This window comes from Phaethon aethereus, assembly GCF_964289735.1.
Source record: "Phaethon aethereus genome assembly, chromosome: 2".
NCBI lineage: Eukaryota > Metazoa > Chordata > Aves > Phaethontiformes > Phaethontidae > Phaethon > Phaethon aethereus.
The window spans coordinates 68,185,641-68,208,295 of record NC_138582.1 but is presented as its reverse complement, the minus strand read 5'-3'; the positions used below and the strand labels follow the sequence as shown (position 1 = coordinate 68,208,295).

At 43.2% G+C, this 22,655-nt stretch overlaps 1 protein-coding gene across 1 annotated transcript in view; it reads right to left on the bottom strand.

Moving 5' to 3' along the window:
• Positions 1 to 22,655, bottom strand: part of PARD6G (par-6 family cell polarity regulator gamma) — a gene marked incomplete at its 3' end in the record, with an annotated part of 68,519 nt that overhangs the window by 34,327 nt on the left and 11,537 nt on the right. Inside the window, exon 2 of the mRNA XM_081996276.1 lies at positions 20,243 to 20,465. Within this exon, the coding sequence (XP_081852402.1) occupies positions 20,243 to 20,465 (223 nt within the window). The remainder of the gene's footprint in view (positions 1 to 20,242; positions 20,466 to 22,655) is intronic.

Sequence of the window (22,655 nt, the reverse complement as noted above, 5' to 3'; positions counted from 1 at the left end):
CACCTAGTGACCCTTTTTGGTGCACCAATACCTGTATTAACACTGCTAAAGAACAGTTCACACCACATATGCTAGAAAAATCGAGGTGAAGTAGAGCAAGTATCTGTTTATAGTATAGTGAATATCTGGTGCTAGCTACAGATCGTAATTCCCCTCCTCCACTTCCTCCCCCAAAAAAAAGGAATAGCACAGGGGGAAAAGAAAAAAAAAAACCACAAACCAAACCGCATAGTTCTGTTAGTTTACCCCTGCAGCGCCAAGGCCAAGGGTGCTGCACTCCCGTCCATGGTGAACGGCTGCTCTCCCAGCCTGCTCCGGACACCAGGCACAGGAATCCCAGCTTGGCACCACGCTAACCCAACTATGTGGCTTCTGGAGCAAAACCAGTTCATGTCCAGCCAAGAGAGCACAGAAGCAGCCAAAATGCAACTGCCTATACCAGTGTCTGTGCAACTACGCCCTTAGATACTCATTCTGCTTGTGTTTTCAGGTTGATTTTTTTTTTTCCCTTGGTAACTATGAAAACTAAGTGACTTGTGGAAGCACCTCAGAAGTCAACCACAGGGTCCAGAAGCAAGGGCTTTGCAAATAAAAACATCCAGCATTGCCAGAGCTAAATAAAGGAGCTGAAGTTTACCTAACTAGGAGTATGTTAACTATAACATACTTTCTCGGGAATCATCCTTTCGTTCTTTGAAGCTACCAGCAACAGCATGCACCACAGCGCTGTCTGCCCAGCCTGGATGAAGGATTTATATCCTCTGCTACTTTAATTTTCTGCTTCTTGAGTTTTTCCTTGAAAGTCTCCACCCCCAACGCTGCATTCCCATCTATCCGCCCCCAAGCACTTGGACTAAATTAAGCCAAAAATCAAAGCCAGCTGATTATTTATTAAACAAACAGGATACATTTTGTCTTTGGTAGAATGGAGCACTCCTGGTAGCTGTAGACTTTAAACTTTACTTTGGGGTGGTGGGGGGGAAGGAAGGAAACGGTGTTTCACTTTAGGAGAGCACACTGAGAAGTCATTATTTTACTTAAAAGCCATCTGCCTATAAAATGAAACTGTACACGCACATAAGACTTAACAAGCTATAAACAAGCATCAATAGCAACACTCATATTTCAGTGATAATAGCTGGCTTTGATCACGTTTCTTTAGACTACCCTCCCCTTCGAACCATTTTCAACTCTCTCACCTCCTGTCAAGCCCATCTCCCACATCTGCCGATTAAAGGAAGAGGCAGAAATTTGAATTAGTGGGGGTGCAGGGAAGAAGCTAGTGTGCTTTGTTTCTGTGCCAAAAGCTTTACCAGGATGCAGAGAGGTCCCTAACAGAGGCCAGCAACACATGCACATGAAAAAAAGCCAGTTATGTACACGGAAAGACATTCCTAAATTTTTCCAGAGAAATTCTGAATACTTTGTTTCCTGTGAGAAAATGACTAGAGATCTCCTAATCAGGAAACAGACACGTCAGGTATTTCTAGAATGCTAATGAATGTACAGAACAGAGCAGGGATTATCTGCAGCCTGCCTCAGCTGACACCAGGGACTCCCAGCATCTGAACTCCCTCCTCCTTTTATTCAAGTCACAGTTTGCAGAAAGATCTTTTGCACGAAAACAAAACAATACACAAAGTCAGTTCCCAAATGGATACAGAGAGCTACATGTGGAGCTACAGGAAAACAAAGCTTAGAAGCCACTTCCATCAGAGATTGTTTTCTTCTTCTGGTTGGGGAAAAAAGAAAAAAAACATATCCAAGACAAGAATGTGCAATAAAATCAGATTAAGGAATGTTAGTCACTCCTGGCTTCCCCTCAAAACAGAAGTCAAAGACTCTGCCATTCATTCACAAGATGTCTAAAGAGTGAGTCTTGCTAAAAGAATTAAAAAAAAAAAAAAAGATGGAAAAGTGAAAGGAGGCAAAGAAGGTTGCTCTTCTCAACCTACTAATAAGCTCCCAAAAGTGCTTTTCCTTTGTCCATGTGCTAAAAGCCAAAGCAATCCCTGCAGCATCAGCAGGCACTGTGGTCAGGGCTGGGTCCCAGCCAGCCAAGAGTGCAAATGCATTCATACTTTCCCACTGAGACAAAGCCTGAAAAGCCTAACCACTGCTCCATCCTCTGTGCTGCCTCTTCCCAGTTAAGCCTCCTGATACTGCTCCTGAACAAAAGTGTCCCTGACTGCTTCCATCCATGTTTACACAAGGAAGAGGCTGAGGGTCATGGGCTGGAATAGCTGAGAGGAGCAGGCACATTGCTGCAAACGTGTCTACTCTTCAGATTTGGCTTAGGTATGCCATGGTTTTGCTGTTGCGATTCGGCATCCGTTTACACAAACACCAAGTGCGGTTCTCAGAGAAAGGAGGATTGTAATTGAAACCACCAAAAATAACCATTGGCATACGACATTTGTTATTTAGCACAGACCCCCTTCAGCAGTTTTCATGGTCATGATTCAGTACCCATGGTGGCAACACTCCAAAATAAGGTCTCTCTCTGCTTTTTCTGCAAAAGGACCACGGAGCTGCACAGAGCAGCCTAGGAGAGGACCTCATGCCCCAAGCTTAACCAGTTTACCACCACACTGCATCCCAACCACAAGAGAAAACACAGACTAATGCAGCTGCAGACAGAGAATTGTGTTAAACCTTCACAAAGCCTCTCCCAGAAGGCCTCTTCTGCACAAGCAAAACGGACCCGGGCTGCCATTCCCAGTAGCTGAGGAGGCAAATAACTTCTGTAGGTAAAGAGAGAAGTTATGTTCTGGGTATGTTTATCTCGTGTACCTGTATAATCTTTGTGAGGCAGGTGACATACTGGCTCCATAACTAACAACTCTGGTCTTATGCAAGCATTTCATAGTGAAGTTATGTGCTCTGAAGCAGCTTTTCTTTGACTGTTTTAAATGTGTCATGCTAGCACAGGTGTTGTTTACCCAACTTCTGCTGAGATAATAAAGCTGGACACATTACACCCCCCAGCAGTTGCAGAAGCCAGTGAATGTACCAAAAAAGCTGCTAGTTTTGCTGTTTGGTGGGGTTTTTTGTTTGTTCGTTTTTAATAAATGAAGATAATTTGAAATGAAAATTCTTCATCTCAAAGGGGCCTGGCCGAAAAAGTTACCAAATGATGAGGTGATGCTTCTCTCCAAATTTTGCAACACAGAGAACAGCAGAGAATAACATATGCCCTGGATCTCGTAAATATCTCAATAACAAAAAGGTTGTAAGCCACACAGTTTCAAAACAGTCAAAATAAAACTCCTTCCCTTCAAATAATTCTGCGCTTAAACCTCAGGCACAAGGTTCCACACTTAGCGGTTCCAGAGAGAAGCACACAGAGAGAACCACAAGGAAGATGGCTGTGTTGTAGACTTCCCTTTAAACACCTTCTTTTGCTTTGAAAACAGAGAAGCACACTATGTCTAAAGAGAAAAAGCTGTTTACTAGCTCCCAATTTACACATCCACTGGGCAAGTGAGCTCCCACAGACATGAGGGGTTTTGTTTTGCCCTGGTCATGTCAGATCCTCTCAGCTGCCAGACACAACCGCCTTCATATATGAGTCAGAATCTTCTAAACCAATTTGGAGGAAGAATTCTGCTCCTTGGAGTCTTTTATTGGGTTTCAATTAAGCCTGGCACCTCAGCTTTGAATTTCATCATCCTCCAAAGGTCCTGGGCTGTGGCCTATTCAGATTGTTACTGGTCATTGCCCCCTTGGGAGGGCTAGGAATCGGTAGAAATAATATGCAGCAGAACATAGTAGCTGTATCATGCTGGTGCATGGAGAGACAGAGAGATAGCGACTGGCAGAAAATAGCAGAACTGTGCATTTGACAGTTTTTTTTAATCAAAGTAAACCACTCAGAAATGTATACATGTGTTTTGAGCAGATTACCAACTGTAAATATTTTAAAGCCATTTGCTGGCAACTATTTCCCAATTGCTGTAGATTCCCAGTGGAAGGTGCACTAGCCAACACACCCGAACTCTTTAGCTCTTTTTTTCCCCTCCTCATTTTATCACAGAATCACTGAATCATTAAGGTTGGAAAAGACCTTTAAGATCATCAAGTCCAACCATCAACGCAACACCACCATGCCCACTAAACCATGTCCTGAAGTACCACATCTACACGTTTTTTTGAACGCTTCCAGTGATAGTGACTCCACCACCTCCCTGGGCAGCCTGTTCCAATGCTTGACCACTCTCTCAGTAAAGAAATTTTTCCTGATATCTAGTCTAAACCTCTCCTGGAAATCATTGGGTTCCAAGTGTCTTAAAAATACTTGGCTTTTTTCATCAAGAAAAGCTTATCAGGCCAGTGCAAAAGTTGTTCACCCAGCTCTTAGTGGGATGATAGAGTTAGGCGTATAACTTGCTCATAACAAAAGGAATAAAAAAAAGAAGGAAAAAAAAAAAAGAAAGCTTAGCCACCTTTAGCTGTTGGGAAAGTAGAATTCTGCCAGTTGCAAAAGCTCACAAGCTTTATCATGGCAACAATGACCTTATTCAGGAGCGGCTAGTGGCAGCGACTGTGCTGCCACACTGGCGGACGCATCACTTGTGTGAACTAGTGGCTTGGTAATCATCAGCCTCCCACCCTCCGTTTCTGAACGAAACGCCTTTCTGAACAGCATAAAGAAAAGCTCCCCATAGAAGCACTACAAGCAAATTCCGCAACTGTATTTCAGTAGCTCTATTCTTCCACACCTTACAGCAGAACCTGTCTTATTTTACTGACATCCAAGCTGCCAACGATGAGATTTATCTATACTTGATGTGTTTATCTAACTATTATATGTAATCACTCTGTTTTTTCCAACCGCCAATATTCTCAGTGCTATGACACAGATAAAAAGCTTGAAACAAATTCTGTACTTTACTACCCCAATTCAACATCCAGCCTCCTCATGATGTCGTCCTTGGTAGGGTATCTCTAAAAGCCATTACAGATAGATAGCAAGATATCAACTCTTTCGACCTCTCAAATTGCTGTTCAGAACAGCTACTGTTTCTGCATGTGCATTTTCAAGCCAGCTGGTTGCAAATGCTAAGTGTTATAAAGAAATTGTTAAGCTGATTATTTGTTTTAAAATTATTCATGTTTTAACTACATTTTAAAAAAGTCTTGAGACAAAAGATCTAGGAAGCGAGCTTTTGCAGACAGAGTATGTGAATTTGGAACCCACGTCCTTCCTGGGTTCCTTTCTAAAACCACTGAGATTTTGCCAGGTTTTTGTCAGTTCTCTCCCCATCTTTCCCATACATGTTTATAACCTTCTGTGCATTCTCACTTCCTCTGCTTTTTGAATTGTACTAAAATTTTCTGTTTCTAGAAGAGAGCTCATCAATATGAAGACTGCAATGTCATAACCATTAGACCCCCTCCTGCAAGCTAATGAAGCAGCCAAGTGCACAGTTGCAAGTTCTGTGCAATGTGAGCTCAGGGAGACCCAGACTGCATCACTCCACTCCAAGGGACAAGACTTCCCCTTCGATCCTGAACTCTGCCCTAGAGCTCTGCACCAAAATGCACCGCTTCGGGTATTTGTGTATTGGATCAGCTCGCAAAGCTCATCTGCATGCACTGTAGCCACGCACCACTCTAGAGGAGAGGGATTCATTCACTGCATTGAATAACAAGCATTCCTGATCTATTTCAGGCTGCATGGAAGCCAATAACATAAGCAAATCTTATACTTTCCTTGAAACAGTACAAACACGAAGAGTCAGGAAACACATCTCAGCAAGACAGCAGGAACCAAATCTGAGTAACAGACTCCACAACTGCATGGCACAGAGAGTGAACATGCTCTTCTCTGTAAGCCACGCCAGTCCACATGAGCTGACAGAGCCCCGTCATGCAAGAGGGATGTGAGGCCATGCCAGAGCCTTTGTGCACCCTACAGACACCGGACTGTAGCAAGCTGCCTGTATGAACTTTCAGCTCTCAGCACAACCCCAGAAATACTTCTAGCAGCATTCCCCCCAACAGCAATCCCTCCTCAGCAGGGATGCAACTTCTCCTTGTTACTTCTATGTGTATGCAATACATATATCCAGCAATACATGTTGCCAACACTGACATGCGTTGGAGTGCCAGGAGGTCTTTAAGGCAGGGAGACCTCGTTTGCTGGAATTGCTCAGTCCACACAAGTTGCAAGAACCACCATGGAATGGTGCCATTCACCAAGTGCTAGCGAGCAACCTAGCTAACCAGGTTTACTCTAGCAGGGAAACAATTTCCTCTCATGGTTGCTGTTGACGCACATACAGAAGTACCTTCTTCGCACTTCTCTCTTTCAGCTCTCCTGAGACATCCACATGGAACTGGTCTGTGACAGAGGCAGTAACATTTCTGAAGACAAATGGAGCTAGTGACTCTGATTTTCCAAGATAAGCACAACACACCCATAAACCAGACCAACAAGACTCAAGAGCATGCTACCCACACACTGTATGACACCCATCAGGGTAGAAAGGCACCTGTACCACACTCTGCAGCTCCAGTACTTCCTCATGATGCAATATGGCTCTGGGAACTGGTGAGAGGAGCTGGGATCAACTAAGGTACAGCACTGAAAAAATCCACTCAGGGAAATACTGCTGTCCAGCCTTACTCGAGGCATCCTGCAGTAGGACAAGTTAGTTGCAGGGATGCTCTCCACATGGTCTGGGGTTCAACACTGGTGGAGCCCACTATAAGACAGGGCTTTGTGCATACCTCCAACACCACCCTTCCTCTTGCTTTTGCCACCACTATGCACTTCCCAGAGCTGATGCAGAGGACACGTACCCTTGCTGAGGGTCATCTGAGCAGAGGAAGCCAAGTTTGTTGTGGCAAGCTGTTTCCTGTGATCTGCAACCCATGAGCCGGCTCCCGTGGCCAGCTGTTTCTGGGAATGTTTCAGGGAGGGGAGATGGGTTTTGAGGTACTGCCAAACCACTTTGCCCGCAGCAGCACATGTTAAATCACAATGGATACACAGTCTGCAGCTTCTCCCAGCGCTCCCCCTCTCTCCTCCATTCCCTCTGGATGACATGGCATGCCTGAGATGAGCTTAAATACCTCTTCCTACCCCAGAGTGCCCTGCGGTGCTTGTTGACGAGACTGCGTACAGCAATGAACAACATCTAACACAGAACCTGTATTACAACCCACATGTACCATACTTCTCTGTTATACCATTTGTCCCCTGTAAGGTGACTGGGAAACTCTGCATGGGGCTGCAGGAAGTGTGCTATGGTATGGTAGTCAAAGGAAGGAGAAGTTAAATCCCACTTAAAGTGAAATACAGCACTGGCCAGTGCTTTTTTAGGGCACAGGCTGGGACCCTCATGGCAGCCTGCAGACAGCTATTCAATTCCTCTCTTTCAGTGTGAAAAATGTTAATGCACCAAACTCTACACTGTGACAAGAGCTGCCAGGTAATGCTGTCACACGGCCTTTGATGTCAGCCAAAAAAACAGGGAAGGGGAAATTCTGCAATACTCTCACCAGCACCTTTGCATCCACAAGCAAAAGGCAAGAGACCAGAACAGAAGACTGAAGTTAAAATAAGTTTCCTGTTTTTCATAGTCATGGCCCAGTGCAGGCACAGATACCTTGAAGAGGTCAGAAAGGCACCAGCCACATGATTACTGAAATCAACCAAAACAAAAAAGAATCTGATGTGTCGCTGGGCTTAGCCTGTTTACATAAGAAGAGGTGTTAGCCAGATCTACTGAAAATCATGACCAAAATTATCATTTTCAGTCACCCTTGCAAATGCAAAACTCACTAGCAAATCAGCAGCAGCACTGTCTGTGCCACAATTATTGTCTGTCCAGGGCAAACCCTTGGGATACAACCTTTCGGGTACAAGAAGATGATAAATGGAGACATCATGTGGTTACCCACATGGAGAAGTAACTCCCTCATGAGCACCCTAACAGATGAAGAAGCAACTTTTCAACCATAGCTCACATTTTGAGAGAGGTGCAGGTAAAACCCACCATGAAGAGGTCATCTGTAGCTTTAAAGACAATTCAGGCTTGAGGAGAGCTCCTGTACCAGGGCTTAATGCATAAATGTTAAGTTGGTTGCCTGCATGCTACCCCCTCCTCACTCTAATACTCAGGCAGAAGTTTCAAAAGCAACAAATACATTGCACAAGCATCCAGGGCACTTTCAAGTAACTGAGCAATGTAGGCACAGCAGACATTGTCACTCCTTCTGTTATTGATAGTCTTTGTCTCAGCTAAAAATTGCTTTGAAACAAGATTTTTTTAAAATGTCTTGTTGCATACTGTCCTTCAAATGTGCTATACTTTTATTTCCCTCCCCGCCTCTACAAAGGGTAAGGCATGTTCAAATTATGCAGCTTCAAGATAGGCAAGCTTAGGGAACACCATTTTTTCCTGTTGCTAGCCACCAAGACACTACCTCTGTGCTTATTTATGGGCTCTGTTACAAGGCATTCATTCATTCATCCATCCAGATTCTTGGGAGTTTGGGGGGAATTCCTTCTGTAACTTTATAGTTTTCTGGTTAACACAATGTGTTTTTTCCTCCCCTTTACTCACGCTTAATACATTTAAAACTAGACCTTAGTAAGTACATAAAAGCAAAAATATAAAGACTACCTTATTTTGTAAACAAAATCATTGCGTATGCTGGATATATTCTACTGAAACTACCAAATTGCTTGGCAGAATTAAAACAAAGCAGCAATAAAGCAGGCTAATAAAGAGAACAAACTGGTTGCCATCAGCATCCAACCTCCTCTTATCACACCTCAGTGGCATTCACAGATGAGGAAAACAGCTTTAGGCCTTTTCAAATCCTCAGCTGGTACATCAGTTTTAAAGGAAATAGTCACATTTACCTACAGTGGCTTAAGAGGCAGAAACACCGTCTCAGAGTCCACCACTGCCAGCAGCAGTGCCTTTGCCATGCCGAGACGGCACCTTCCACCAACTCCAATGGATTCCAGCTCTCCAATTTCCACAGACACCAGTACATAATTTCTTATTCATACGTACACTCAAATTAAACAATGTTCTCCTTCAAAATTCCAGGTTTTTTTTTTTATTATTCTTAACTCCTCTATTATTTCTAATGCAAAGGCATAATCCGAGAAGAAAATTAATTGGTCTAAGACCTATGGTAACAAGCAGTTTTTCCTCACTTAATTTCTACTTCCATACCTGCCCTGTCACTGCCACTCCACCCCTGATGCCAATGTTCTCCAAGCCCTCTTCTAGCGCTTGGAGACATCAGCACCTGCACACTTTTCACCCAGCACAGACTCTCCTGCCCGGTGAGCGACAGCCTTGCAGGGCAATTGCTAAACTAAGGCAAGGAGTAGAAAGCGGAGAGCTGAAAGGAAGAAAAAGCAATAAATGGGAGAAAAAAGCAGAACAAAGCAGAACAGAAAAAATACAAGAAAATTAAGGTGGGGGGAGAGAAATATGAGTGGTGCAGGAGTTGTTCATATGAAGTTTTTAGAGGTTACTTAATATCAGCATATGGCAGGGGACTGAAGAGCAAGAACAACAGTGAAGTTTTCTAGGTTAATAGTTTCCTTAATATTCCCACAGGATTCTTTGCTACTCTAAACATAGCACAGAGGAAAAAAATAAGATTAGAGTAGATCATCATTGGGGCAGTTTCAAGAAAGAGTTCTTTCAACCTCCCCCAAACTGCTTTCTCTCTTGTAGTTGAAAAATATCCCAAGTTCTTATGCAGTATTGATGCTGACACTCACATTTAAATTTGGAGCATGCAATCCCAACACCACAGGCAGTCTGAAGACAAAAAAGAGGAGCTTTCAGTCACTTTAAAAAAATTGGTTTGAGTTATATTTTAAGCTAATTTTTTCAATGCCTACTACAAACACCTAGCAGAAACATCCTTCACTGCATGCTGTTTTCAGTGCAAGAGTCTACCAATTAAGTTGTCATAAGCCCTTTAGTGTACTTAAGAAGTTTATAGTACTTCAGAAGTTTAGCAGAAAGCCTATTCCTGAATCTTGAGTTAATGTTTGTATCTGCACTGTGGTATCCACCCTCCCTCATTACATGAAAGTTGCTTTGAGCTTGTGAGGTCTCTTCAGGTAAAATCTGGTGTCAAAGAGGAGACTGTCAAGTGCATTTCATTATTATCTGCACATTGTACTTGTTTCCATCACTTAGAGAAGGGAAACGACAGCTAGGCACAACAGGAAAAAACCTGAGCCATGAGCAGGAAACAGAATCTCTTGCTTTGGCTACTAAGGTAAGGAAAGATAAATAGTGGAAAATTCCCTCATAGGGACCTTAACAGAGGTGGATCATTTGACAAGTCTTCCTCACCACTGTTTTTATATGGTCAAGCCACCTGTTAGAGCAGCTTCACTATCTTAAATAAAAAGGGTCAGACCAAGGAAGAAAAAAAAGAAATAGCTTCACTTGAGACTATCTTCAGGTAGACATAATTGGGGGGTTCTTCTATTTCGCTTTTTAAAGTATTGTCAGAGCAGCAATCTGCGACTGTAAGACAACAAACAGGAGTTTGAAGGGGCAGAAGAGTGGTTATTTGCTTGTTCTTATGTGGGTAACCAGCTAAAGCAAAGCATGGAGTTGAATAGAGGTTCCTATCAAAGACTGCACAAGTTCCCACTGTAAAAAAGTTTCTTTAGTCTAAATTCAGCAGAATGTGTGGTGCTGGTACCACCTTGATGCTATTTTTAAGAAGCATCAACTGTTAAAGTCTATTTTTATTATTAATATATTTGGTTATGTGTTTCTATTATTAAACTTTGAAACTGAAACCAAATCCCATGTAGCTTTAACACAGAAGCGCAACAATTCACTGACAATGACAGAACAGCAGCAGCAGCATTTTTGCCAGGCTTCTGTTCCATGCTTACTATACACTGCCACTACTAATATTTATGCAGTGTGTATTTTTTGCAACAGTTCCTACAACCAGTTATTGACCAACTCCACAAAGCCTATCTGTAGGCTATGCTATTTCCACACACTTTCCCCTTTCACTGCAAAGTCTTGCTTACCAGGTGTTTTGGCTGCAATTAAAAGTAACTGGTGATGAAAATCAAATATCCTCATACTCTAAAAATGGAGTTTTCAAGGAGAAGGAGAGAAGCAGTCTCATGCTGGCTCTGCTCAGCCACCAGGTATCACTAACTGGGCCAGCAACAAAATCCAAGGCTGTTTTGTGTTTATGTCTGACAAACCAGATAAAACATAATGTTTTTAAAGATGCTTAATAAAGTAGTTGAAAGACAGTGATTACCCAGTCTCATCATTTGCACATGAAAGATGGAGCAAAGAAGTTACAGTAATTTTGTTGCCAGATTTCACTGGAACAAACAGCTGCATTTTACTTATCTTCAGATATCAAAGGACTTGAGTGGGACAAAGATTACTTGGCTTGACAAGCATTTAAAGACCCCTCCAGCTCAAAAACAGAGATGTTTCTGAGGAAAATCATGAAAGGATTTAATTTAAGCCTAGCAGCAATTCCTACTATACTAGCATGAAATCTACCACCATCCCCTAATCTTGTCAAAAGCTAGGACAAGATGCTTTGCCTCCTTTCCAGATACAGTGGCATTGCACATTTCCAAAGGCTACAAGCAGGCAAGTTCTTCCTCCCAGGAAGAAGAGGCTTCATGGCAGTGTTAAGTTGCTTAAAGTCTTCCGTGGTCCTGTCCATCCCATGCTATCTCCTCACTCAAACAGCTAGTTTTCTGCCGAAGAGCTGGCTCAGAGAGCTCAGCCCCTGGGTCACACGAATGCCAGGGCAAAGAAGACAGGGTAGCAGCCCTGGGACAGTCTGACCAACAGCAGATCCACATCCTCCAGTGCATCAGTGAGCTACACAGAGTGTCAGAAGAGTTTCTTGCCCCCCCTTACAGGAGCAAATAAACATAAAGACCTCAAGTCACCTTGCCTGCACCCTTGACTCTATATTATTGCCTCAGACTCATGTAAGACCACTGTGAAAATCTACACAGCTCAACCAAGAGCAAGGCCAGAAGCAGTTTGGTATTTTCCCTCAACATGTGCTGCAACTTTGCTTTATTATTTAATATTTCAGATGCCTTTCACAAGAGCAGTAAAATCACATTGTTCTTGTTCAGAAATACAACATTTTGAGAAGGTGAAATGCCTGTGCTATAAAATAAACATGGAAGGTTACTGAAAAACCAAAAAGATGTGAAAGACTTTAACTCAAACTTTTCCAACTGTACCCACTCCAGAAGGCTGAGCAGAGAGTTAAAGGTTTTAGGTAGCTGGAAATAGGTTTCATTTTAGTTACTGCCTCAAAGCCAGTTTTTGTGTTTAACACATGTGGTTAGACAGCCAACCACCATTCCTGGGGATTATCTGCTTAGCGTATGAAAGACAATAAAACAACCCACATCAGTTTTTCAGTCAGACCTGGGCATGATTCCCATTAGCACATTTTTATTTTAAAACTGAGTGTGATTGCTCTGATTTTATAATACAAGAAAGCTAAGCACAGATGTTGGTACTTTGAGCAGAATAAAACTTTGCCAGGTAGATAACAAACTGCAGAGTTATGAACTGCTTCTGAACATACAGAAATATGTTGCATGGCACAGCAGTTTAAATAAATTAGTCGCTGCATGCGGTTGAAGAAAAACAGCATCTTCCAATCTTCAATTTAATATAAATTAAAACAAGCCAAATCCAAAGCCAAACCAGGTAAATGCACATTTTTCCCTGTTGATTTTGGATCAAGCTTTAAGTGAGAACTGATGGTAGACAGCAGCTCTAACCACTGATGGAGAAAAGAAACAACTGGTGTTCAGTACTGGTTTACTATTACAGTAATGGACTATTAAAATACAACTACAAAAGAGAAGACACTTATGGCAAGTTTCTGAAGATGGTACTTAATGGCTTTTTACACACTATCAGTTTTCCAAAATGCAAGACAATACAGATAATCAGAAGACATCAGCCTTCTCCATGTTCAGGCCACCTCAATTAACAGCTGCAGTTCATTTGTGGCATTTATTACATTATGTAAGGCCCTGTTCCAGTTAGCTGTAGAGAGTGCTTTTAGGGTTATTTGCTGTTAGAATGGTCTTCAGCTTCTTCAGGTTTTTATGCCTTTTACGTTACTGCAAGATGCACGATATTTGACAAAGATACACTGAAATACAGATCCAGTATCTAACATTCCACCATTTCACTCATCTCCTACGTGTAGGACACTTACATAAAACCATTTAAACTTTTAGAAAGCTTTAAAATTAATTTTATTGGTGGAAAGACTGTTAAACTGATCTAGAATCTGCTTTAGGATTGACAAAGTGCACCCACATTCACTAATTTACTGTTATTTTTATGGAAGTTTTATGGAAGAGCAATAGTATAGCAATAGCAATTGGGTTAATGGCTGGACTTGATAATCTCGAAGGTCCTTTCCAACCTTAATGATTCTGTGATGCTGTAATACACCTGCTGATTCACAGGAACAGCAGCTGTACTCACACAACAGCCATGTGTACAATCACAATCCTTACTGACACTCTGTATGCCTTGTCAAGACTGCATGAATATTTAAGTAAGTTTGTTATTTCTCCAAACTCCAACTCTTTGAAGATTTCCTCAAGAATTATTCTAGTGAGGGATACATTTTCATCAACACTACGGATTTATAGGAACAAGGCCACTTGCGGAAACTCAGTCAAAGCAAGCAGAGGTCCACAACATCAAACCACTATCAGGACATGCTTCTAGTGTGATGGGGATAAAACAAAACAGCTTCCCAGAAGAACCTGTTAGAATTGGTGTAGGAATCTGAAACAGGTAAGAGTCAGAGACCGAGGCAACAAAGGGAAACTTGCGATTAGTGTCTACCCCAGGCCACCCGACCAAGGTGAGACTACTGATGAAGCCTTCTTACTACAGCTACAGGAAGCATCACGCTTGCAGGCTTTCATCCTGCTGGGGTACTTCAACCACCCCAATAACTTCTGGAAAAGTAGCAGGGCAAGCTGTAGGCAATCCAGGAGACTCCTGGAGCACATGAAGGATAACTTCCTGTACCAGGCAATAGACAGCCCTACCAGAGGGGATGGTCACACAAATGAGCTAATTGGTGACATCAAGATTGGAGGCAGCCTGGGCTGCAGTAATAATGCACTAGTGGAGTTTGCAGTCCTGAGAGATATGGAGCTGGCAAAAAGTGAAGTCAGGATCCTGAATTTTAGGAAAGCAACCTTCCAGCTCTTCAGGGAGTCAGTCAATAGCCCCCCTGGGAAACTGCCCTCAGGGGAAGGGGAGCAGAACAGAGCTCTCAGATCTTTAAGGATGCTCTCCATAGAGCACAAGAGCTTGCAATCCCCAGGTGTAAGAAATCAGGAAAGGAAGGCAAAAGGCCAGCATGGCTGAGTGGCGACCTGCTAGGCAAACTAAAGAGTGAGAAGGAAATGCACAGTCAGTGGAAGCAGGGACAGGTATCCTGGGAAGAGTACAGGGACACTGCCCAGTTGTATAGGGATGAGGACAGGAGGGCCAAGGTGTGGCTGGAGCTGAGCATGGCAAGGGATGCAAAGAATAATAAGAAGGGCTTCTACAGGTATGTCAGCCAGAAAAGGAAGGTCAAAGAAAGCATACCCCCCCTTGATGAGCAAGACTGACAGGCTGGTAACAACAGAGGAGGAGAAGGCTGAGGTACTGAACGACTTCTTTGCCTCAGTCTTCACTGGCAGTCTCTCTTCCCACACCTCTTGAGCAGATGGCCTGCAATACAGGGACTGGAGGAGCAAAGTCCCTCCACTGCAAGAGAAGATCAGCTTTGAGACCACCTGAGGAACCTGCATATACACAAGTCTATGGGACCTGATGAGATTCATCCCAGCGTCCTGAGGGAATTTGTGGATGCAGTTGCCAAGCCACTCTGTGATATTTGAAGAGTCCTGGCAGTCAGGTGAAGTCCCTGGAGACTGGAAAAAGGGAAACATTGCACCCATTTTTAAAAAGGGTAGCAATGAAGACCCTGGGAACTACCGACCTGTCAGCCTTCCATGATTGTGGAACAGGTAATCCTAGAAACTATGCCAAGGCACATAGAGCACAGGGAGGTGACTGGAGACAGCCAGCATCGCTTCACCAAGGGCAAGTCCTGCCTAACCAACCTAGTGGCCTTCTATGATGGAGTGACCACATCAGTGGACAAGAGAAGAGCTACTGATGTCATCTGTCTAGACTTCTGTAAGGCCTTTGAGATGGTCCCCTAAAACATCCTTCTCTCTAAATTGGAGAGATATGGATTTGATGGGTGGACTGTTGGGTGGATGAGGAATTGGTTGGATGGTCACATCCAGAGTGTAGTGGTCAGTGGCTCAGTGTCCAGAAGGACATCAGCGACAAGTGGTGTCCCTCCTCAGGGATCCGTATTGGGACCAGTATTGTTTAATGTCTTCATCAGTGACATAGTGAGATTCAGTGCACCCTCAGCAACTTTACAGATGACACCAAGCTGAGTGGTGCGGTTGACATGCCTGAGGGACAGGATGCCATCCAGTGAGACCTGGACAAGCTCAAGGAAAGGGCCAGTGTGAACCTCATGAGGTTCAACAAGGCCAAGTGCATGGTCGTACACCTGGGTCAGGGCAACCCCTGCTATCAGTACAGGCTGAGGAATGAAGGGATTGAGAGCAGCCATGCCGAGGAGGACTTGGGGGTGCTGTTGGATGAAGAGCCAGCCATGAGCCAGCAATGTGCACTCACAGCCCAGAAGTCTAACCATATCCTGGGCTGCATCCAAAGTGGCGTGGCCAGCAGGTCGACGGAGGTGATTCTGCCCCTCTGCTCTGGTGAGATCCCACCTGGAGTCCTGCATCCAGCTCTGGAGCCCTCAGCACAGGAAAGACATGGACGTGTTGGAGCAGGTGCAGAGGAGGGCCATCAAAATGATCAGAGGGATGGAACACCTCTCCTATGAGGACAGGCTGAGAGAGTTGGGCTTCTTCAGCCTGGAGAAGAGAAGGCTCCAGGGAAACCTTGTAGCAATCTTTCAGTACCTAAAGGGTGCTTCTAAGAAAGATGGGGACAGACTTTTTAGTAGGGCCTGTTGCAATAGGGGTAACAGCTTTAAACCAAAAGAGGGTAGATTTAGACTAGATGTAAGGAAGAAATTTTTCACAATGAAGGTGGTGAAGCACTGGCACAGGTTGCCCAGAGAAGTGGTAGATGCCCCACCCCTGGAAACATTCAAGGTTGGGTTGGATGGGGCTCTGAGAATCCTGGTCTAGTTGAAGATGTCCCTGCTCATTGCAGGGGGCTTGGACTAAATGACCCTTAAAGGTCCCTTCCAACCCAAACCATTCTATGATTTTATGATCTCAGACTGGAATCAAGATGGGGCCTGACAGGCTGCTCACCACCTCTCTCATCGTTGCTACTAAAGCTACACCAAATTTTGTTACTGCCCATTCAAGCTCTATAAATCCTGAAGAGTGGTAGGAAGTGAAGGTCTGGTCATCAGCAGCCTCCATCATTTCTCACAGAATCAGAATCATTAGTCTGGATTTACAGTGGTGTGCTCAGTTAGAATTAGAGCCAAACATGACTCCATTCACTGCTTGCTGGACTTCATCATCTTGGTCCTGGATCTACCTCCTTTCCTTGGAAAAAAGTGCTGCACAGAGTACTTAACAGGGTGATCACCATGTTCATTTTGCAACACTTCCCCGAGTTTCTGAACCTCCTAGGTTAAACATATCATAGTAGGTAACCCAAGGAGAAGAGAAATCCTGAAATCTGTTACCTGGTAGACCTTCACTTACATCCTTGTGCCCCACTTGAAAAGTTCAAGGCGTCATTTCAGGCAGATTTACAATGAAGAACTCATTATAATTCTGCTATTTGTTCCATCCCATTTAAGAGAATCCAATACAGCCAGGTTTGAACACATAGTCTGCCTCTGGGAGATAGGCATCAAAGCAAGATTTGGTAATAACATCATTCCATTTAATCATATGAGGAAAAATGTAATGCATTCACAGTATGTAATACTAACTCATTCAGTTTTTCTGTTCTTGGTTTCTGCTTGAATCCATAGCTTACACCTAAATATTTCTGCAGTACTCAAAAAACTGTCTCAAGTGCTATAGTTTAAATCAGACATGGAACAAAAAGTCTTGAAAAAATTATGACCAACTGCATCATCAGATAAGCTCTTCCTTCATGCAGGTCTTGGCTAGAGTACAAGTTCAGTTATTATGAGGCAAGTCAAACACATCCATAATTCCTTGCATTGTTTTAAGGTCTTTGGGACAGCCATCCCTTCCCCAGCAGCAGGCACCTTCCACAGAGAGTTCTGGATAGGTCTGATACCCGTTGCAGCCAAGCGAGTAAATTCTTGGGCTCAAAGCATCAGCTGATATAAATCACTACTGTGCTAATGAAGTCAAAAGAGCCACATCAGTTTACAACACAGGACACGACCCGTACTTGCAGCCTGGGAAAGCAAGTCAAAGAAAAACTGCCTTTCTTTTTATAGCCTGGTTCTCTAATTAGGATTTTGGTCTGCACTGTCATTTGGTATTGGAGTAAAAAAAAAAAAAGCACCACATACTTTCCGCAGATGGATCACTATGAGCTATAAAACCTTGTCATAGCTGAGTTTACTCAAATATAAGCTGGAAATGTCCCAAAGCCTTCAAGACCCCAAGAAGTATGAACAGTATTTGCTGCAGGCACACTGGGAACGGCAATTCATGTCCTTAGTAAAAAGGCTGGCTAACAAGCACTGAAATCCCCTGCCTGGGGAGGGAACAGGTACTGTTATCCTGAAAAATTTGGGGCTCAGGAGACTTGAACAAAAAGGACAAAGTGGAATAAAATAGCCATCCCATACCTGAACACCAGCCTGGCAGTTAAGAGTCCAAACAGTGTGCATGTGGCTTGCTTCTGGGGACAAGTGAGGCAAGCGCTTTTGAATTGAAAAAGTGCGAGACTGAATTTAGATAAAAAAAACCAACAACTAGGCAAGCAAAAAAAAAAAAAAGAAAATTTTACTAGCGTCCCTGTCAGCTTAATTTCCTGCCTCTGAAGCCAGAGGTTAGGGCGTAAGCTGAAGCACTGCAGGCACACCACATTCCCCTGAATGGAACAATGATTTCTTGGTGCTAGTCACCTTCTTCTCTAGTGCAGGTCTCCAGCAGAAGGATCAGCACTGCTCCATCACCCTAGTCTGAAGGCATGGAAAACAGCAGGGGTATAATGGAGCAAAGGAAGAAGAGGAGACGAACTAGATTTCAGTAACTCATATTATTATTGAAGGGAACACTTTCTAAAGGCTTCTTCTCAGAAAAGGAAATGGACATGGACATGATTGTTTGGGCACATCCACAAGGACGAATCTCAAATGTTAACCCCAGGAGTCCCTTATTAAAGCTGACATTAATCAAAGGGACAGGCTAGAATTTACTGTTCCCTTCAGCTTTACAGAAGAAGCACCAGAGAACGTGTGTTGGAAAAGCTTTCAGGCTTCACCACACGTGAGGAGGCATAGGCCTGTCTTCCCTCTTGTATGAGCTTCCTTTCTTGCCAGCATGATTCTTTCCACTAAGCAACAGGTAAAAGAAAAGGTTTTTAAAAGGAAGTTATGCACTTTTCCATTAAGGTTACAAGTTATAAACCACCACAACCAGCATACTACTTCTACTGAAGAAGAGGAGGGAGCATTTTTTTCCACATGTTGACAACAGTGTTTGCTTATTTGCCTACTTCTGCAATCAGCATTTCAGTGGAACCCCGCTCCCGACACAGAGTTAGGGATACTCAAACGTCTGCCCAAGCAGAGCAAAGACAGCTGCATTTTGAACAGGATTGATCCAGAGACATGAATAAACTCGAACTGATGCAGGCATGGCAAAGTCACGCAAGCAATTTCTCATGACCTGACCCACCATGAACATTCACAAGCCCTAACAGGCACAGCAGGAAGGAGACTTAATAAGACTTGTCATCTGCCTTTACATTTTCTGCACAAGAAGGGAGAGCTAGAAACCCAAGTCCTCTCCCACAGACATTTCCACACATCTGAGACACAGAAACAAAACAAACTTCTCTAGACCCAATTCTCCATTGCCTCTTTGAGCTCTTATTCCCATCTAAAAGTGGCTGCAGACAACATGCTCTGAATGAGGAGGGCCATACAGCCCTGGATGTATCTGATGACACCAGACTGAACTACACACTATACCAGCTCATATCAACAAGCAGGCTGGAGTCTCCTGCTAAATCCTTATTAAATGCCCACACGGCAAAGAGGCCAGACCAAGCAAGCTACATGACTGCTCAAAGTTTCAGATCAAGTCTTAATTTCTGACTCTGCTACTGACAAGATTTTACTTCCAAAAGCCCTGCGCTATAAATCACTACCTGACTGAAAAAACTGTGGAGGTAGTGTTAACACAGTGTTAGGTTCCTCTGGGATTTAAGGAGCTCTGTGAGGAAGACACCATTTTATAAAAACCAATCCTCATTTGAAGCAACTGCCAAACACGGTCTTTAAGGAGAAAGTTTCAGATATCTGCAATAAAAGCTTGACAAGAACAACACACAGCCACTTAAACGTGATGTCATCTTCACATTTGGGCAATTCTGCCCAAGGTTTACTTGATGATTCAAAATGCAAAGATTCAACACTCCTTAGTGTAAGGACAGAGGGGAGAATCATCATTTATCTGTCTGCCAGGTCAGCACAGTCAAACAAGACCTCATTTGTGACAGAACTTTTTTTTTGTAACTGCATATCTGTGAGCATTCACACACTATACAGGCATGAATCATTTGGGTATGACACTGACTATCAAGATGGACAGACAAGATTTCTAAATGCGAAGTAGTAGTACAACATCAGGATCCCCTCCCTCCTCACAGCTCCCTCAAACAAGTGGAGCGGTGCAGTTGGCATGCTCAGGTGATGACACAGTATCAGCTCCCCTCGGAAAAGAAAGGGCTCATGGTGATTCTCAGCATGTTATCCTTCAAACACCTTACAGCCAGCAATACAGTTGCTCTACCTGCCCTGAAGTCATACCATTCCCGCAAGTTGTAATGAAGTGCCTCAGAGGAGGAGCAAGAGGGCTCCTAGGTCCCTCTTACATCATTTCAGCCCTCAAATGGGGGCCACAAATCCACTCATCACCTTGCCCCAGCACTCTTCGAGGCATCAAAATGAAATTGCGTCTTACCTTGTCTTTGTATAAAAACCCTGAGCAGTGGATGAGCACTTGAAACAGCCTTGAAGAAGTTGTCATCATTATTAATAGGGAGAAGGTCTCCATGCACATCAGCATATCCAATCATCACTTCCAGGTTGGCTATGTGATGAATGTGAAGAATTAGTTTGTAGAAGTCTTCAAACTTTCCTGGCTTGTAGCGATCCAGGGAGAATCTTCTGAACTCTGCCCCAAACTGCAAGAGAAAAAAAAAAAACGGAGCGTCTGCTGTCAAACGTCACCACAGTCCAATGCTCTAGTGTGGCATTTGAACATGGTGTACATCATCTCTCTCTTTCTATGATGAATATGGTCACATATTGGTGTTTTCAAGTCTACAAATGGCTTTTTAGGTCCTCACATTAGAACATAACCATGGCTACCAAGAGACCACCCTGCTTGACAACAGATATGCCCAAGTGTGCCACCTTAAAAGAAGGTGCTTTTTTAAAATATTAAGTTTTCATTAAATCCTCTAGAGGATAATCACATTTGTAGGATTTAACTTTGAAGCTCCATCATTCCTTATCATCATCTCAGGCATCCACAGAACTATTCTTCTCCAAAGCAGAAGTGCTCACTCTCCGGCTTTCAAAAGAAGTTACTCAGCTATTCAAACCACCTTATAAAAATTCTTTGCACGTTTCCCATCAATACCACTAGGATCCCAACCACAAGACCTTTAAAGAAGTGTGGTATGCGAGCGCACAGCTTGTTATTAGGAAATACACTCACTCTACATGCCCCCTGAATTTCCTGGTATCCATACAGGAGGAAAACTTCTTATTCTAAGTTAGTTTTCACGGGTTTAATTTTTCTGTCACTCAGTTGGATTTTACTTTTGAAGCTTTACAGACCAGTAAGTAGCTGTTAAAAAAAAAAAAAAAGGCAGGGGGAATTTCGCACAAAACAATTGAAATGTTATAAATCCATGAAGTTCTTTTAAATAAGTCAGAAAGTGATTTGAAGAAAAGATTCCAACGGACTTTATGTCTGATATTAGAAACCAAATAGGCTATTAAGAACAGGAGGAAAGAACTAGAGTCTCTAATCAAGAAAACAAAGACAGTGGGAAGAAAACAGGCACCTAGTTAAAGTAGTTTAAATCATCTTTCTGGTACATTTAATTTCATAACTCAGACTGTGTAGTAGTACTAAACTACTGTTCATCAGCTGAATATCTAAAGCATTGTAACTTGCTCCTGAAAGCATGGAACCACATCCACAAATCCAAGAACAAGGAAGGCTGTAACTAGGATCTCATGGAAGTTCTCATTTGCAAAATCAGTCAATACCAGGGCAAGAAACCAAAGACAAAAAACTAACACGCAAACAAAGAAAAAAATTGATAAATTTCTGTAGATAAATGCTTCTTCAGAATGGAGAACAACTTGCTTAGAGGTTCTCAGATGTTAAATCAATTTACACATGCAAGCCACTCTTTTGCTGAGACTAACAAAAGTATGAATCATCACCATAATCATCTTCAAGTAAAATAAAAAAACAAAACCAAAAACAACCCTACTGGCTTTGGGTGCAAGCATGTTCTCAAATTACTTCCGCAGTTATGAAAATCCCACTCTTCAGCATCAAAGCCTAGTTCTGATCATCTGAAAGCTCGTTTAGTCAAATTATGCTGCTTGTTTGTAATATTAACTGCTAGTTCCAGTTTGGATTTCAATTCTGAGTGCCCATCCAAAGGCACAGAAGCCGAACAAACCACAGCTGGTTCCAATGGAAGAAAAATAGTCCTCCTTTGTCCTCCACCCCCTGCTCCTCTTCAGAAAAATCCAAGTGGCAACTTACTTCTGTTGACACATTTCAAACTGAAAAAAAGCATAAGTCTTTTTATTTGAAAAGTATCTTAAAAGTTTTCTTTTTCCTAGATTCAAACAAGAAACAACCATCCTCAAGTGACAAGTTTAACATCTACAACATGGTAAACTAAAGGGGCAGGAACAAGAACTTTGGAGGTCTTGTTTAGGGCTGCACCTCCTGCTCCGCACACCTGAACAGGAACACAGGATTTCTTTAGCTGAGAAAGCGCTAGGCCAGGGTATTTGGACACCAATCCCTGTAACCACTTGTTAGCTGGACAGACAACTTGTTGAGGAGCATTAGCATGCATGGCATTTGCAAGGAAGCGGATGCTGTGCAGTCTCACCCCAGCCAGTACAACACCCATCCTACACAACCACCCGGACACCTGCCCTGCACACTCTGCCACAGAGCCCATCGGTCCTGCTCTGCCCAATACACGTGCCGAGGCGCAGGCCAACTCCCATGCTGGGGCATCACGCACAGCGGGAAGAGGACTTGGGAAAGGAGAGAGGAAGGAAGCAAAGACAGTTATTTACACGTTGGTATAACCTTTGGGTCCAACTTA